Below are 18,904 nucleotides of genomic sequence, written 5' to 3'. Positions count from 1 at the left end.
ACTAAATGCAAATGGATATTTAGAAACAACTTAATGAAGTCTTAATACAACATGTGAAAAGGAAAAATCAGAAAAATCTAATAGCCAACACTATTAAATGAGGTATCATATTATAAAGCTAGAATGAAAATTCAATCAAAATGGAAACACTGAGCCAATGATAAAAATGATCTTATCCACTGTGATGCTCAGTTGACTGTTGAAACAGCATTTTTTCAAGCCTTAAAAATACCACAAAATAAACAAAGAGAAATAAACTCTCAGCTCTACAGATGTCAGTCACTAGGATATGTGTGATTCAGGCAGAAAAGGTAAGTTCCGCAATTCATCAGATTGACACCATGGCATTTAAAAGAGAAAGGGTTTTACTTGTCACTAAGAAACTGTAAACAACATATACTCCTGGCTCAAGGGAGGTCTTTGCTAAAGGCTTACTAATAATTGTTCAGAACTTAAAGTCACTTCATAAACTACCTAGTTCTACTCATTTCTTTATTTTTTAATTTTTATTTTATATTGGCGTATAGTTGATTAACAATGTTGTGTTAGTTTCAGGTGTACAGCAAAGTGATTCAGTTATACATGTATCTATTCTTTTTCAAGTTCTTTTCCCATTTAGGTTATTACAGAATGTTATTTCTTTTTTTAAAATTATAGTTGACTTAAAATATAATTAGTTTCAGGCATGCAACATACTGATTCAATATTTTTGTAGATTACACTCCATATAAAGTTATTATATAATATGGGTTATATTCCTTCTGCTGTACATTACATCCTTGTAACTTATTCATTTTATACCTAGTAGTTTGTACCTCTTCATCTCCTTTACGTCCTCCCACCTCTCTCCCCTCTGGTAACCACTACTTTGTTCCACGAATCTGTGAGTTTGTTTCTGTTTTGTTTTGTTCATTCGTTTGAATAAACAAATTTATTTATCTATTTTAATATTTATTTATTTATTTAAATATTTATTTATTTTGGTTGCACCGGGTCTTAGTTGAGGCACATAGGATCTTCATTGCGCCATGCGGGATCTTTAGTTGTGGCATGTGGGCTTCTTAGCGGCAGCATGTGGACTCTTAGTTGCAGCATGTATGTGGGATCGCCAACCAGGCATGGAGCCCGGGCCCCCTGTATTGGCAGTGTGGAGTCTTACCCACTGGGCCACCAGGGAAGCCCCTGCTTGATTTTTTAGATTTCACATATAAGTGAAAACATACAGTATCTGTCCTTCTCTGACTTATTTTGCTAAGCATAGTACCCTCCAGGTCCATCCATGTTGTCGCAAATGGCAAAATTTCATTCCTTTTTATGGCTGAGTAATATATATTGTGTATATATACTACATCTTCTTTATCCATTCATCTGTGATGGACACTTAGGTTGCTTCCACATCTTGGTTATTGTAAATGATGCTGCTATGAATACTGGGGTGCATATATCTTTTTGAATTAGTGTTTTCATTTTCTTCAGATATATACCCAGGAGTGGACCTGCTGGATAATATTGTAGTTGTATTTTTAATTTTTTGAGGACCCTCCACACTGTTTTCCATAGTGGCTGTACCAATTTACATTCTCACCAACAGTGTACTGGGGTTTCCTTTTCTTCACGTCCTCGCCAACACTTTATTTTTTAAGTGGCATGGGTCACATCTAGGCTTCCACCATGCTTCTATCAGCCAGACTTGCATTAAATTAAATTTAATTAATTAATTTATTGGTCGCACCACACGGCATATGGGATCTTAGTTCTCAGACCAGGGATTGAACCCATGCCCCCTGCAGTGGAAGCATGGAGTCTTAACCACTGGACAGCCAGGGAAGTCCCACCAACACTTATTATTTGTTGTCTTTTTGATAATAGCCATTCTGACAGGTGTGATGCGATTTGCATTTCCCTGATGATTAGTGATGTTGAGCATCTTTTCATGTGCCTGTTGGCCATGCCTTTCTTTGGAAAAATGCCGATTTAGGTCCTCTACCAATTTTTTTTTTTTTTTTTTTTTTTTTTTGCGGTACGCAGGCCTCTCACTGTTGTGGCCTCTCCCGTTGCGGAGCACAGGCTCCGGACGCGCAGGCCCAGCGGCCATGGCTCACGGGCCCAGCCGCTCTGCAGCATGTGGGATCCTCCCGGACCAGGGCACGAACCCGCGTCCCCTGCATCGGCAGGTGGACCCTCAACCACTGCGCCACCAGGGAAGCCCCTATTTTTTTTTTTTTTTTTGATAGTAGTTCAACCTCATTTCTGACCAACAAAAAAACTGAGGTATTTTTAATAGTTAATGTGACTAAAAACCATTCAAACTAATGCATTTCTCCAATGCAGCTATGTGCCTGATACTGTGCAAAGCATGGTGGAGGATTCCGAGGACTGCAGGATGAGTCACAGACGTTTCTACCTTCAAGGAGCTTATGAAGTATGAGGGATTTAAGACCCATCTTAACCAATGCCACAGTGGAGCCTTCCTGGATTCCCAGCACCACCATTAACTAAGTGCCTTCGTAGTGCTATGTATTAAGAGGTTAACTCTGGTGGGGGGAAATCAAACTAACTATGCAGTTTGGAGATACTAAAACATAGGCACATCAACATTAACTACTAAAAGGGAAAAAAAGCCTTGGGATTAAAGTATAAATTTCCAGCTATTAAGAACAAGTGCTTTGATTTTTTTAAAAAATAAACTTTACTGAGGTATAATTTACATACAATAAAATCCACACATTGTAAGGGTATACATGAAAGAATTTTAACAAATGTATATACCAATGTAATCACTACCCCAATCAAGATACAAAAATTTCTGTCTTCCCAGGAAGTCCTTCCTGCTTTGCAGTCTATCTCCAACCCCTATCTCACCTCAGACACCCACTGACCTGATTTCTATCTCCAGAGATTAGTTTTGCCTGTTCTAAAGTTTTACATAAATAGAATCATACAGTATACTCTTTTACACCCAGCTTCTTTTGCCTAAAATGATGTCCACGTTAATTATCTATGTTGTTGTATGTATTGGTAGTTCATTGCTTTTTTAATGCCAAGTAGTATCCCATTGCATGGATCGATCTGTTGATAGACATTTGGGTTCTTCCCAGTTTTTGGTTGTTATGAATAAAGTAGCTATGAAGATTCATGTATAAGTCTTGTGTAGACATATGCCTTTCTCTTGAGTAAATATCTAGAAGTGGAATTGCTGAGTCATACAGTAAAAATATGGTATATATATGAACTTTGTAAGAAACTGCCAATTAGTTTCCATTTTCTATTCCCACCAGCAATGTGTGAATTCCAGATTTCCCACATTCTCATCAACACTAGGTATTATGTCTTTTTTATTTTAGCCATTCTAATGATGTAAAGGGGTGTCTCATTGTAGTTTTAATTTATATTTCCCTGATGGCTAGTGATGTTGAGCATCTTTTCATGGTGCTTATTAATATATCTTATTTTGTGAAATATCTATTCAAGTCTTTTGCCCATTTTTTGAAAAGTTAAATTGTTTATCCTCTTATTGAGTTATAAAAGTTCTTCATGTATCTTAGATACAAACCCTTTGTCAGATAAATGTATTACAAATATGGTGCACAGGCTTAACTGTTCTGCGGCATGTGGGATCTTCCCAGACGAGGACTCAAACCCATGTCCCCTGCACCGGCAGGCGGACTCCCAACCACTGCGCCACCAGGGAAGCCCTGGTTTGCCATTTTTTAAATGGTGTCTCTTGAAGAACAGTTTTGATTTTTATGAAGTCCAGTTTATTAAATTTCTTTCATTGTTTGTGCTTGTATTCTAAAACATCTTGCCTACCCCAAGATTGCAAAGATTTTCTCCTTTGTTTTCTTCTAGAAATTTTATAGTTTTAGCTGGTAGGTTTAGGTTTATGATCCATTTTGAAATAACTTTTATATATGGTCTGAGGTAAGGATCAAGTTTCATTTATTTCTATATGAATATCCAGTTGTTCCATCAACATTTGTTGAAAAGACTATCCTTTCCCCATTGCATTACATTGGCAACTCCGTGGAAAACTCAAATCATCCTATATATGTGGGTCTACTTTTGACTATTCTTTTCCCTTGATTTATATGTCTGTCTTTTGCACTGATCTCACACTCTTTTGATTATTGTAGCTTTATAGTAAGTTTTTAAATTAGGTAGTTTACGTCCTATAATTTGGCTAGTCTAGGTTCTTTTCATTTCCATATAAATTTTAGAATCAGCTTATAACTTTTACAAAAAAGCCTGCTGGGTTTGTTTTTTGTTTTTTTTGTAATTTATTTATTTGTCTATTTTTGGCTGCACTGGGTCTTCGTTGCTGCGCGTGGGCTCTTCGTTGCGGCGCGTGGGCTACTCTTCGTTGCGGTGGCTTCTCTTGTTGCAGAGCACGAGCTCTAGGCGCGCAGGCTTCAGTAGCTGTGGCACGCAGTCTCAGTAGTTGTGGCTCACAGGCTCTAGAGCACAGGCTCAGTAGTTGTGGCGCATGGGCTTAGTTGCTCTGCGGCATGTGGGATCTCCCCGGACCAGGGCTTGAACCCATGTCGCCTGCATTGGCAGGCGGATTCTTAACCACTGCACCACCAGGGAAGCCCCTCCTGCTGGGGTTTGAACTGGGACTGCCTTGAATCCATAAAAGCTGACTGCCAAAGACTCCAAGATATTAAGTAATTTTTTAAAAAGTCTTAAAAGAATAAAGATCTAAATACCATTTCCAAATAAACAGAACTCTGAACAGAACTGCACACATAAACACAGGTACCTTATACAATATGGTCTAACCTCTGTAATCTGACTATATAAGCAGGCAGAATGTAAACTCTAAACACTGAGGGAAGAGAAAAGGGATCTATGTATCAGTTGTGAGGTAGGGAAATAAATTCTTGAAATGGCAAATGCAAGTACAGTAAATAAGAAACTGATGGGGCTTTCTCTAAGGGACTTGGTCATTTGAACGTGAGGATAACCTTCATCAGTGAGGCATGATTCTTTTATTAGATGAAACAAGATTATTAATGTCCAAATTTGGGAAAGTAAATTAAAGCATACAATATTCAGAGAAGCTTTTGAGGCTCTCACAATGGGAGGAAAAAGAAGAAAAAAATCTAAATCAATTCCACAGTAATAACAGTAAACTATAACAGTTTCGAGAAGACAGGAAAAGAGACAAACATTAAATATCCTTAGAAAATGTGATTCAGCTAAATCCTGGTTGAGGATCTATAAAGGTATACAAATGTGCAAGAAGAAATGGTTGAGGGACTTCCCTGGTAGTTCAGTGGTTAAGAATCCGCCTGCCAATGCAGGGGACACGAGTTCAAGCCCTGGTCCGGGGAGATCCCACATGCCGCAGAGCAACTAAGCCCGTGTGCCACAACTACTGAAGCCTGCGTGCCTAGAGCCCGTTCTCCACAACGAGAAGTCACCGCAATGAGAAGCCGCGTACCGCAACGAAGAGTAGCCCCCGCTCGCTGCAACTAGAGAAAGCCCGCGCACAGCAACGAGGATCCAATGCAGCCAAAAATAAATAAATAACTAAATAAATTTATTTAAAAAAAAAAAAGAAATGGTTGAATACTATAATGATAATTAGTATGAAAGTATATTATGATAAATTCTTACAAATTTGAGAAATCCGCAACTATACTGACAATGATTGGGCCAATTTGCTTCTTCCAAAAAACTATTATTTCAGATGGTATAACTTAACAGTGCATACGTTTTGTCAGGGAGTACTTAAAATTGAAAATAGAAAATACAGTTTTTAAAGAACCAAATTCTAGTTTTGCTAATTTTCTCTATTGTTTTTCTATTTCCTATTTCATAATTTCTACTCTAGTCTTTATTATTTCCTTTCTTCTGCACGCTTTGGGTTTAGTCTGCTCTTGTCTTTTTCACTGACTTAAAGTGGAAAGTTAGGTTATTGATTCCAGATTTTTTCTTTTAATATAGTCATTTTAAAATGCATCATTTTAAAGCATCCATTTCCATACAATTGTTTTACCAATTATATATCAGACTCAGCATTTAATTAAATATGGTTTAATGCTAAGCAACAATTTGAGTACGTGAACTTTTGTAGTTTAATTTTAAGTGAGGTATATAAAACATAATTTCTAATTTAAACATAACTAATTTACACTGATTACGTCCTTCTGATTAACCTAAATTTAAGCTATATTTCTGTATTGCTGCTGAATTACTAATACTTTTAAAGCTGAAACTTGAACTATATGAAATATAGGTTTCATTTCCAGTTTGATGTGGAAATGTTTTATTACAATTTTGGGCCTGATCAGTTATTTTAGAAAACGCAGTCTAGTTCCAACTGGTTTGCTAAATGCTTTTCTGAATGAAAAAAAAGTTTGGTTCACAGTTGAGTAAAAAAATTTGAGTTCAGAAAATTAGTATGGTTCATTTTCAATCTGATTCATGCTTGAGTTCAAGTTCTTGGCGTAATTTTACAAGCAAGTGGGCCAGAGCTCTGTTAGAAATTTTCTAGCCTGTGGAAAACATCCACCACAAAACTCCAGAAATTTTATGAAACCAAAGATAAATAATCAAACATTTATTACCTCCTCATTCTGCATTTAGACCTACCCAACATGCTAATCCATTATTTTCCTCTGCCAAACTTTCTGAATGAGTGGACTATACTTGCTACCACCACCTGAGTACCTTTTCCTTTGCTAGGCTTAAGTAGAGTGGCTTCTGCTCTTACCGCCCTTAAAAATATCTCATGACTTAAAAAAATCCCAGAGTTGGAAGGATCCTTGAGATTTCAAGTAGTCATTTAGTCTCTACGGAACAAAAGGAAGAGAGTTCAATTCCTCTAAGGTTACCCATTCTATTAAAAAAAAAAAAAACTGTTAGAAAATTCTTTATTCTGATTCAAAGCCTACAACCCCCTAACATCCACCCACTAATTATTTCTAAATCTGCCTTCTGAAATTTCAAAGAAAAGCTCAATTCTTCCTCATGACAGCCCTTTATTTCTTTGAGAACAGAATAAAATCAGAGAAAACTGCTTCAGGTACTTTCCTGGTTTTCCAGTCACCTCAGTGCTTTTCTCTACTCTTCTTCCTATACTTTTATTTTCATTTCCTAAATTAATTTATCCCCTGAAGCTCAGTTCTTGATTGTGGTTGATTCTGTACATTCTTTTCCTAAGAGAACAAATTATTTCTATTTTGACTCCTTTATTTGGCTGATTCATCTGTTTGAATCTCTTACCCAAACTGCCATCCTATATTTTCACTTGACTCCTGGGATGTTACACTCTCAACCTCGGATTAAACATGATAAAAAAAAAATCTGATCATTTGCTCCCCCAATTTTGGTTCTCCCTCCCTCCCAGATGGCTCCAATTTCTGTAATACTTCCAAATTTCCCAGCTGCCTAGATTGAAAACCCTTAGATCATCGTCAGCTCTTCTTTTCTTCCTTCCTACATTAAATTGGTTGAATCCTGTTAATTCTTTCTTTGAAATGAGGACTTGTACTTCCCTAGTGGTGCAGTGGTTAAGAATCCGCCTGCCAATGCAAGGGACACGGGTTCAAGCCCTGGTCCGGGAAGATTCCACATGCCACAACTACTGAGCCTGTGCTCTAGAGCCCTTGAGCCACAGCTACTGAGCCCGCGTGCTGCAACTACTGAAGCCCACGCTCCTAGAGCCCCTGCTCCGCAACACAAGCCACCCTAATGAGAAGCCCGCACACCGCAAGGAAGAGTAGTCCCTGCTCGACATAAGACGCAACTAGATAAAGCCCCTGCAGAGCAACAAAAACCCAACGCAGCAATCAATCAATCAATAAATGAGGTCTTCATCATCTTATGCCTATACTACTGTTGCTATTTGGTTCCCCAAATGCTCTGTAGGGCTGTCCTTTTACATTTCCCCCCATCCCATCATCTTAACATACAACCATAAGATTCACTTTCCTAAATAGCAGATTTCAGAATCATTTCCCTATTCAATTTTTTTGTATAGTTGCCCAATGTCTAAACTTCTCAATATAATTTTTGTCTTTTGATTAGCTCAACTCTTAAAATTCCAACCTAACATCCTTTTTTTTTTTTTTGGCCACACCGCAGCATGTGGGATCCTAGTTCTCTGACCTGGGATCAAACCTGTTACCCCAGCAGTGGAAGCATGGAGCCAGGGAATTCCCCAACCTAATATCTTTAACACTATCCACAGCAAACATCTCCCTCATGGTGCCTATAATGTGCAGTTTTTGTTACTGCATTCACAAAAATCTTTTTAAACTTAAAAAAAAGTATGAAAAAGAACACAACACAGAAATGTGAAACATAAAGTACAGCATAATGCCTCTACCTATTAAATATCAATAGTACCCCAGTGTGACAACCAAAAATGCCTCCAGATATTGTCAAATGTCCCTTGGGAGGCAAAACCACTCCCAGTTGAGTGCCACTGCTCCATTCACTTTCATTACTCATTCACTCATGGTGTTCCATTCTATGGCTATATCACATTTTTCCAGTCTACTACCACAAACAATGCTGTTATGAACATTCTTATACCAGTCTCCAGGAACACACTAGGCACATGCATTTATCTGTCTAAAATGGGAACTGCTGGGTCATTCAGCAGGCATATCTTTAACTTTTTTTTCTTTTTTCTGATAATGCTAGACCTTTTTCAAAGAGGTTGTACCATGAGTGCTCATGTTGTTATAAAACCTTCCCAAAAGACTAAGTATTATTCAAAATATTAAGAGACAGGACCAACTACAAAGATTTTCTACCTCCCAACCAATATGAGAATCCTTGTTCTTGTTATTTTCCCCCAGCATCAGCTCCTCCTTTCCTCTTCTACCCTAGTCACACCTATCCTTCAAGTCCCAACTGAAGTCCACCTTTCTGTTGGGAGAACAGCGCTATCCTCTATTGCTCTCCCCTTTCTCTAAACCGGAATAGCATTAATGGACCGTACTAGTCATTTTTTGTTAATCACGTGCTCCCGTAAAATGTAAGCTCTTTGGCAGCACGGAAGCTGCCTTTTATTTCTTCTTGGGTATCCCTTTCTGGCCTGGCAAAGTAATCTAGTTACACGCATACAAACGTTCAGTAAGTATACCTTGAATGAATGAGAGTAAACAAACTTCTCAATCTCCTGAGCTTGAAAGGAACAGAGATTTAAAAGAAAGTAACAGCCTGGAAACCTGAGTTCTAGTCTTGGCTCTCACACAAACTAGAATGTGCACTTCGCCAAGTGATTTCCCCTCTCTAGGCATTAGTTTCATCTGCAAAATTGGGTTAGAATAGATGACCTAAGAGGTCCCTTCCAGCGCTAGAATTCAGGAAGAGCACTGAACGTTATCAAATGTAGCTTGAGGATGAGACCAGGGTAGAGATGGGGGTGTCCCTCTGTTGTCGACTGGGTTGCTGGTGGTGGTAGGGTTTCATTCGTTTTCCCCTTGGAGCTCAAGAGAAATGGGGTGACGGCTGCTATCAGTCGCCAGAGCGGGGATCAGCAGGAACCAACGGCTGCAGGCCATCCCCGCTGTCAAGTGCCTACATACAGCTGCCGCGTCACTGGATGGGGCGGAGCGGCTGAGTCCGCCCCGCGCCCGGCCTCCCATGAAGGCCGGCCGGGGATATGAGAAGCCTCAGGGGCGGCCATGGGCCAAAGGAGAGGGAAGTTCTCGGCGCCCACTCGCTCACCCGGTTGGGATATTCCTTCTCCACACAGTCCCCACACATCGCGACGCAGTTAACGGGGAAGTTCCTCCGCTTCTTCCGGGAAGAGGAAACCTCGCGAGAGCTCAGAGAAAGTCGCCGCATGCGCCCAGAGTACTCACCCTGGAGTGTTGGGTCTTGAGCTAATTCCAAGTCTCCGCCCCTTAGCAACTATTGTTAGGGCTGGGTCTGGTCTCCCAGACAACAACCGACGGCAAAGGGTAGGACTTTAGAAACCTTCCGAGAGAGAGGAAAGGGAAAGGGATCTTGGACCGAGCAAAGTTCCAATAGGCGCCTTCCTGAGTCTAGGCTGACAGAAAGCCAAGTCGCAATACACAAGAAAGGGAATTGTTTTTTGCTGCTTCAGCTTACTCCATATATAAAGCTGAAATTACAATTTGGGTACCTTTCCGTACCATTTCTTAGGGCAGTGGGAGTGATAGTTCAGATCTTGGCAGGGGAACAAGCAATAAATGAAGTGTTTGGTAAGAGGCACTTATAGTTCTGCAGAGAATCTCGTGAAAACACAAAATGTTAATAATAAATGACCATTCCAGAGTCCTCTGGAGGACAAAGCAATGGGAAACGTGTTTCTATCTCTCTATGTGTCTTCCTTTTCAGATGAGGAAACCAAGGAAACAGCGGTTAAAGGTCTTGTCTAGGGTAACAAAATCACTCAGTAGTCAGCCAGGACTAGACTCAGTTCCTACCCTGGGCTCAGCACCTTTTTAATACAGTAGCCAGTAGCCACGTGTGGCTATGAAGCACTTTTTTTTTTTTTTTTTTTTTTGCGGTATGCAGGCCTCTCACTGCTGTGGCATCTCCCATGCGGAGCACAGGCTCCGGACGCGCAGGCTCAGCGGCCATGGCTCATGGGCCCAGCCGCTCCGCGGCATGTGGGATCTTCCCAGACCGGGGCACGAACCCGTGTCCCCTGCATCGGCAGGTGGACTCTCAACCACTGCGCCACCAGGGAAGCCCTATGACGCACTTTTAATGTGGCAGACTGAACTGAGATGTGTTGTAAGTACATCCTGCACACTAGATTTGGAAGACAGTATAAACAAGGTAAACTATTTCATTAGTAATTTTTATATTGATACATGTTGAAATAATTGTGCTAAAATATATTATTAAAATTAATTTCACCTGTTTCCTTTCTTTAATCTGGCTACCAGAAAATTGAAAATTACACAAATTATATTTCTACTGGATGGGACTGGTCTATGCAGTTCTCTCTTGATCCACTTTTAAATGTGTCATAATTATTCCAGCAACTTTATTTAATTTTAATTAATTTATTTTTGGCTGTGTTGGTTTTTCTCTAGCTGCGGCGAGCGGGGCCTACTCTTTGTTGCAGTGTGTGGGCTTCTCATTGCAGTGGCTTCTCTTGTTGCGGAGCACGGGCTCTAGGTGCACGGGCTTCAGTAGTTGTGGTGTGCAGGCTCAGTAGTTGTGGCTCACGGGCTCTAGAGTGCAGGCTCAGTAGTTGTGGCGCATGGGCTTGCTCTGCATGTGGGATCCTCCCAGACCAGGGATTGAACCCTTGTCCCCTGCATTGGCAGGCGGACTCCCAACCACTGCACCACCAAGGAAGTCCTGTGTCACCTGTTTTTAAAGCCTAATGCAGACTTAATTTTACTAACCACTGTATCTGTTTTATTCAGTTCTATAGACATTTGTTGAGTGCCTTCACTGCAAGGAACGGTGGCAACAACAGAAAGATGAGAAAGACTTTGTCCTTTCCTACTCTCCAGATCTTCACAATAGAGTCTGAGAGATAAAATGAGCACAAATACCTATAATTACTGGCAGATTGTGTTATAAGAGCACAAAATGGAAAGACTATTTCCAGGTGAGGGATTGGGAAAGAGGAATTTAGGGCTTGAAGAATATGTAGGATTTCAAAAAGCAGAGAGTTTTAGTATACGAATTCCAGGTGGACAAATGCAAGGAGTTTGGATTTTACTCTGCATGTAACAGGGAGCCCCTGAGAGTTTGAGCAGGAGAGTAATAACAGAACTGTGGTTTAGGAGGATTATTTTAGCATTTTATTGGGATTGCTTGGAACTGGTAGAAATTGGACATGGAAAGGCAGACCCTAACAGGAACCACAAGGGGGAGATGTATAGCTTTCTGCCTCATCACTAATAAAAAACATGTATAATTTTAACAATTAAACAAATAGAAAATTACGCTGCAGTCAAAGATCTCAAAGAGTAGGTTTTTGGCATGAACTGATTTAATTTTCTGAGGCATGAAAGGCAATCTACATATTTACCAGCATCGTTTTTACTTTCCCAGAGTGATATAGTATCTTGTTACTAAAATGAGCAAGTGAATAAAAAGGTCATCTTATTCATAGGCACAAAAATTCAAGAGCTAAACGCTATCCACCCAGTGAAGTTCTCTGGGTAAGTGTCATTCCCAGAAGGGAATGGTATGTGTCATTCCTTCCATTGTCTCGAGGAAAGTGTGAAGTAGGAGTGGTGAAGTAGGAGTGGTATTTACCTGGCCTCACCTGCCTGGGGTGAATGAATTAGCAGCAATCCTGGGTTGACCCTGTGAGCCCACGTGAGCCTGGCTGAAAGCAGGTACAACAGAGCTTCTGAAAGTTCAGGGCTGGCCTTCTTTTTTTTCAGTTCAGTAGCCAAATTGTACTTTCTTCCCTTTATGGTTCTCATAGCTATTCAGGTTATAAACTCTGGCTTTTAAATACATGGCATTAAAAAACAAGGGAATAGGATGAAGTGAGAGAGTAGCATTGACATATATACACTACCAAATGTAAGATAGATAGCTAGTGGGAAGCAGCTGCATTGCACAGGGAGATCAGCTTGGTGCTGTGTGGCCACCTAGAGGGGTGGGATAGGGAGAGTGAGAGGGAGATGCAAGAGGGAGAGGATATAGGGATATATGTATAAATATAGCTGATCCACTTTGTTATACAGTAGAAACTAACACACCATTGTAAAGCAATTATACTCCAATAAAGATGTTAAAAAAAAAAAGCAATGGAATAGCTACTGTTTCATTTTATTCTGTTTTCTTCAGCTCTCCTCACTTTTTTTTTCACATACAAATGATCATTTCCATATGCAATTTTAATGATTTATGTCAAAATCTCTGATGTAGTAGCCTTTGGGGAAATATTATCCCTCAAATCTTACATGGATTGGGATGGATTTAATAATCAAAATGTAAGAGGGTCTTAGATATGCTTTTATCTTATTCTATTTCTAATGTGTGCCCCAAGAATATAGTAAGACTCAGAACAGACTTTTGTTCTCTCCTACCTATGTTGACTCTGAGAGGTGAAGGAGTTTGGAAATTTCGGAGAAGCTGAGGGAGTGAGGAAAGGGAAGTCAAGAGGCTTCTATTTTGTCCTGGAGAATGGCCAGCAGAGGGAGGGTTTGCTTCCAGGAAATTCAGGCACAAAATCCACAGGAGTCAAAAAGCTTGGTTAATTTTGACTTGGAATGGAGAAGGGGTACATAGACGCTGCATGGTATACTTGGGAAATAACATGATGATATAAAGTTAAAACTTTAGGGACTTCCTTGGTGGTCCAGTGGTTAAGACTTTGCCTTCCAATGCAGGGGGTGCGGGTTCGATCCCTGGTTGGGGAGCTAAGATCCCACATGCCTCGTAGCCAAAAAACCAAAACATAAAACAGAAGCAATACTGTAACAAATTCAGTAAAGACTTAAAAAAAAAAAAAAAGTCCACATTAAAAAAAAAAATCTTAAAAAAATAAAAATAAATTAAATAAAGTTAAAATGTTAGATTCCAGTCCTAATTGTATCTTAATAAAAGTAGGACCATAAGCAAGTCTACTTATTGGCTGGGCGTCAATGTTCTCGTCTGTAAAATAATGAAAATAATGAAAATAATGAATATAACTACCCTACAGGGTTACTTTATAAAATGATACACAAATGTTTTAGGTATATGAGTATATACATATGACTCAAGGGTGCCAAGAAAAAGAACTCTGGCCATAAGCACGAGGTTGTAGAAGAGAGGATATTAAATTAGGAAGAGGGGATTGGTAATGACTAATAGCCTGCCCAATGTGTGAATCTGTGTCTAGCTGAATTGGGTAATATGAGACCGTGTACTTTGACTAATTTGTACAAGGTGGTTTGGGTGCACTTGAAAAGACTGAGGGAACATGTTGGAGAGGACACCGTGGGGGAAGAATTGTGCTAGGGAGGGAAACCACAGGAGATGGGGAGAGAGCAAAAAGCCTCCTCCAGGAAGTTAGAAAGAGCTAGATAGGCTTCTCCAGTCTTAGAAAGTTACCTAAAGGCACAAAGAGGCAGGAGCTTTCTCTGTAAGTGCTACTTTGGGTTCATACCTAATCAACAATTCCCAACCCTATTGCTGGTTCCTTGTACTTTTTTCTCTTGACAAAATCATCTTTGAGAATTAATGAGAAAGTATATACCAAAGTCTGAGAGAACTGAGGCATATATTTTTAAAAAATTTATTTATTTTTGGCTGCACTGGGTCTTCACTGCTGCGCGCAGGCTTTTTCTAGTTGCAGGGAGTGGAGGCTACTCTTCACTGCGGTGCGCGTGCTTCTCATGTGGTGGCTTTTCTTGTTGCAGAGCACTGGCTCTAGGCACGCGGGCTCAGTAGTTGTGGCACACGGGCTTAGTTGCTCTGCGGCATGAGGGATCTTCCCAGACCAGGGCTCGAACCCGTGTCCCCTGAATTGGCAGGCGGATTCTTCACCACTGCACCACGAGGCAAGTCCTGTGAGGCATATTATTAAACAACTATGTAAGACAGTGCCAAGAATGTAATAGAACCAATCTCATATCACTTTAAAAGCTCTGAGATTCCCTATTGCCTTCAGGATAAAGACCAAGTTCCTTACTACAACATTCAAAACCTTTTAAAATTTGGTCCCAGTCTACTTCTCTCACTTCATGTCCTGCTACTTCCCACATCTCCTTTTGCTGTCCATTCTTCGTCATCACACATTTCCTATTTGTAGCCTCCCCCAACTTTTTTTTTTTTTCTTTGCCGCACTTGTGGGATCCTGACCAGGGATCTAACCCGGGCCCCCACCATTGGAAGCTCAGAGTCCTAACCACTGGACCACCAAGGAATTCCCTCCCCAAACTTCTCATGGCCCTACCGTACCAAATTCTTCCAAGTCTCCTTTTGAGCTTTTTGTGTGCTGCTCCCTGTGCCCAGAATGGCCCTTTCTCTGCCTGTTGAAGTTATATTCAGTCTCTCAGACATGGTTCAAACATCACCTCTTCCAAGACTGGCTATTAGTTTCCTGTAATCACACTTAATTCATTCTTCTATTATAGAAGGCACAGTCACCACTTGTCTCTGAGCTTCTTGAGAATGATGCCTGTTTCCCAGCTCCTAGCATTATGCCTGACAGATAGTGGGTACTCAGTAATGTTTTTTGATTGGTTGCAAAAGCTGAACACACAGTTTCACCCATCCTACCACCTTACTCCCAATTTCATGGCCCAAAGCAGCCACCATTTCACCTGTCTCATTTAGACTTCACTGTGTTCACTCCGGGTCATTTGCTTTCAAAGATTTTAAAAACAAATATTTTTTTTAGGAGAAGGAGTTTTGGTTCAAAAAAAAATTTAATCCAATATCCTCTTCTTCAATTACTCACCAAAAATTTATTGCTAAGTCATATATACATGCTGTGCCCACCAAAAGGAAGATTCTGCCTAAGGAACAGATGCCTCAACAAAGAGAACAAACTGCCCTAATATCATTCAACTTAACACCTCATTGCTCTCTAGGAAATGATCTGTAAATTTAGAGTTCAGTTAGTCACCTCATTCCTAGAGATTTAACAATGTCTTTTCTGACTTCAATTGATTCTATACACTACTTTTTCTTTTGTGGGTAATTTGATCCATAATGGTTTGTTAATTTGGGTTGGAGGGAGTAGGTGACTCTCCTACCAGTGTGGTTTCTTTGTCCTTTGTCACCAATTCAGTTAATACTTGAGATGCTTACATCAAAGAATCTTCCATCACAAAATTTTACATGGTGCTCAAAGTGTAAATACACCTGGAAGAAGTAATATTATAACATTAAAGCTCAGGGATTCAACTTGATTCAATTCATGTAATGTTTGGCGTGCCCGTTCCCTACCTGCCTTCAAGCAGCTTACAATCTGGGGGGAAAGAAATCCCAATTCTAACAATATAGTGTAATAATTGCTCTTAGGGTTGCTATTGGGACCCAGAGAAAGGGCAAGCATTTCAACATGGGAGAGGCTGGAGTGAGAAGGGACACAGTGTCAGCAAAGATTTTCCAGAAGAGTTGATATTTCATCAGACTTAAGCACTGGTGGACATTAGTGGCTGTTGGGCAGGGTGTTCTCTAGACGGGGGAACAACATGTGCAAAGATACAGAGGAATGGGAAGACAAGTTTGGAAGGCTGGTGTATAAAGTAGGTAGCATTCAAGTGAAGGATAAAGTTTTAACCCTTAAGTCAGGGGCGGCTGACTTTATAATTATGCATAACACAGCCTTGGTGGAAGTTAACATGTAATAAAAAAATTTTTTTTCTTATTTCTTGGCCGTATTCCGCGGCATGCGGGATCTTAGTTCCCTGACCACGGATCAAACCCTCGCCCCCTGCAGTGGAAGTGTGGAGTCTTAACCACTGGCCCGCCAGGGAAGTCCCTGTATTGAATTTTTAAATTGCTTACCATTTTTCCTAATATATATCAGCATCACGTTTTCCACCAAAGTGGTTGTGTGAAGACATACAGTTGTGGATTCACATCCTAGCTCTGGTGCTTATTAGCTGTGTCACATTGAGCAAGGTACTTAACTTCTCTGTGCCTTTTTCCTCATTTGCAAACTGGGAATACATCTACCTCATCTAGTTGCTGAGTGAATTAAAGGAGATAATCTACTTAGCACAGGGTCTGATATATGTACTAAGTATTCAATACATGTTAGCTATATTGATGAAAATGAGTCCAGAGAATCTAATAAAGATATAAGAGCAAGTGGGTAGTAATCAAGGTATCGTAATTAACTGAAGCCCCAGAGAACCCCAGAGGTAGAAGGACTCTCAAGAAGTTATCTAATATAGAACTCTGCATCTAAGAAGATCAATGCTTAAATCAACAGTATTGGGCCCTGCCTGGTATCAAAGGCCCTAAATATATCTGAGAAAAGATGGTGTGGGAGAATAGAATAAATAAAATCTCAAGCAGAAAGAGGGGAATGAGAGAGAAAGGGAAAAGGAAGCCAAATGATTGGACAAAGGGGATGAGAAATACATTTCAGTAGCACATCTGCCATTAGCTGCCTATTTCTGGCTTAAATTTTCCAAAACAGATGGTGACTCTATTTGAGATAATGAAATGAAAGGTTTGGGAACTCTAAGAGGTAATATATTCAATACTCCCAGAGAGGTCTAGGTATAAAAATATCCTAAGTAGAAGGAAGAAGGGCATCTCTGGGAATATTTGGGAGTCATCTTTTCCAAAGAGCTCTTCCTCAAACTCTGGAGAACATTTAGAGACTCCCTAGTTAGATTACTATGTTTATTAAGACCGCTGTTGTCAGGAGGGGCTGAGAGATTGCTACCTGATAGAAGGGGAAATGCTAGGACAAAGGCGTACAGATGAAATCTCTCTGAGAACCAAGTTTTAGAAAAGTAATCCAGGGCAAACTTCCTTGCATTATTCCGTGTAAAAACAGATAAATGCTGCCTGACGCTGGTCACCTACTTGGCAGGAGGCATTTTAGTAAGCCCCAAACCATCAGTAGTTTGAATGAAATGGTTTTCCTTCCAGGAAATTTTCAATATGCCCCCATACCCCCATGTGATTTTTTTTTTTTTTTTTTTTTGCGGTACGCGGGCCTCTCACTGTTGTGGCCTCTCCCGTTGCGGAGCACAGGCTCCGGATGCGCAGGCTCAGCGGCCATGGCGCACGGGCCCAGCCGCTCCGCGGCATGTGGGATCTTCCCGGACCGGGGCACGAACCCGCGTCCCCTGCATCGGTAGGCAGACTCTCAACCACTGCGCCACAATGGAAGCCCTCCTCCATGTGATTTGGACTTGATGCTCTTTGGTAATATGACTCTCCATTACATATTTACTCCTGAGAGATGATTCTGTCCTAATTATTTCTTTCCCACATGTCTTCCATTTTTCAGTTTGTGTTTTAGTTTATTTTTGGAGCCTAAGCTATCATGAGTGCCTGCTGCCTTTTTCTGTTCTTAGGCCTTCTTCCTTTTTCTCCTTTGGTTATTGGTAGTTTAGCAGGGATGATGCTAAACAGGAGGCAGATGTTAATTAAGCAAAGCAAGTCAAGCAAATCAAAACTTCCAAATATTTGGTTTCAGGTTAGTTAGTCACAGCAGCATCTTCTTAGATGTGGTTTTACTTTGATGTGAGTTATATAAAGCCTCTGGTTGGAGCTGTCAGCTTTCTTCTGTGTGGCGTCATGACGGAGCAATGGAAAGAGGATGCTGTCAAGATAGAGGGCAAGGACATTCCTAAGTAACAGGCAACAAGGCAGAATCGTATGACAGAGGCCATGACCTAACCCTCGCCAAAATCTTGAGGAAATTTTTTGATGTAAATATATCTTTCTAGGGTCACAGAGAATTTTGTCTTCCTGCCTGAATCATAATTGGATGAATTTATAACTTTTGTCAGTTCACTCCTAGCCCAAGCTTCACTGCTAAATAACAGTGAAGACATCATCATGATGAACAAACAATTTTTAGAGTATACTATATGTGAGACACTGGCCAGGCACCAGGTGAACACAGAGGGAGAATACGTGATTTTTACTCAGAGGATTTACTGTCTTGAGGAGATAAGGCATGTACACTTAAATATATACATTCACTTTAACAAACAAAGAAACAAAACCTTCCAGACGACACACACTGAGTGCCGAATGAGTAATATATAAGTAGCTGATCATATGCCTCAGTTTGTCCCAGTTTATGCCTGTTGTTCCAGAGTAATTGTGTCCCCTGTAACTCTCAAACATCACAGTTTAGATGATAAATTAAATTGTGTATAGACCAGTGGTCTAAGAACTAAGGGGAGGGAGTCATTATCTATGGCTAAGGAACTTGGTGGGGAGTTCATGGAACTGGCAGAACCTGAGCTGGGCCTTGAAGGAAGAGTTAGGGCAGAGGCAAGAAGAGAGCGTTCTACAGGAGAAT

General features: G+C 40.4%; 1 protein-coding gene across 13 annotated transcripts in view; it reads right to left on the bottom strand.

Annotated features, from left to right (window-relative positions):
• Nucleotides 1-9,822, bottom strand: part of CHURC1 (churchill domain containing 1) — a 28,092-nt gene extending 18,270 nt beyond the window's left edge. For all 13 annotated transcript variants that reach the window (XR_007475740.1, XR_007475742.1, XR_007475741.1 and 10 more), the window contains exon 1: nucleotides 9,688-9,822. Coding sequence is in view for 9 of the 13 variants with exons in the window: in XM_033426436.2 (XP_033282327.1) it covers nucleotides 9,688-9,807 (120 nt within the window). In the remaining 4 variants the exon portion in view is untranslated. The remainder of the gene's footprint in view (nucleotides 1-9,687) is intronic.
• Between the last annotated feature and the right edge of the window lie 9,082 nt (nucleotides 9,823-18,904).

Source organism: Orcinus orca, chromosome 2, assembly GCF_937001465.1.
Source record: "Orcinus orca chromosome 2, mOrcOrc1.1, whole genome shotgun sequence".
Taxonomy (NCBI): Eukaryota; Metazoa; Chordata; class Mammalia; order Artiodactyla; family Delphinidae; genus Orcinus; species Orcinus orca.
Note: the sequence above shows the minus strand (reverse complement) of the source record. Positions and strands in the feature narration are given on the sequence as shown.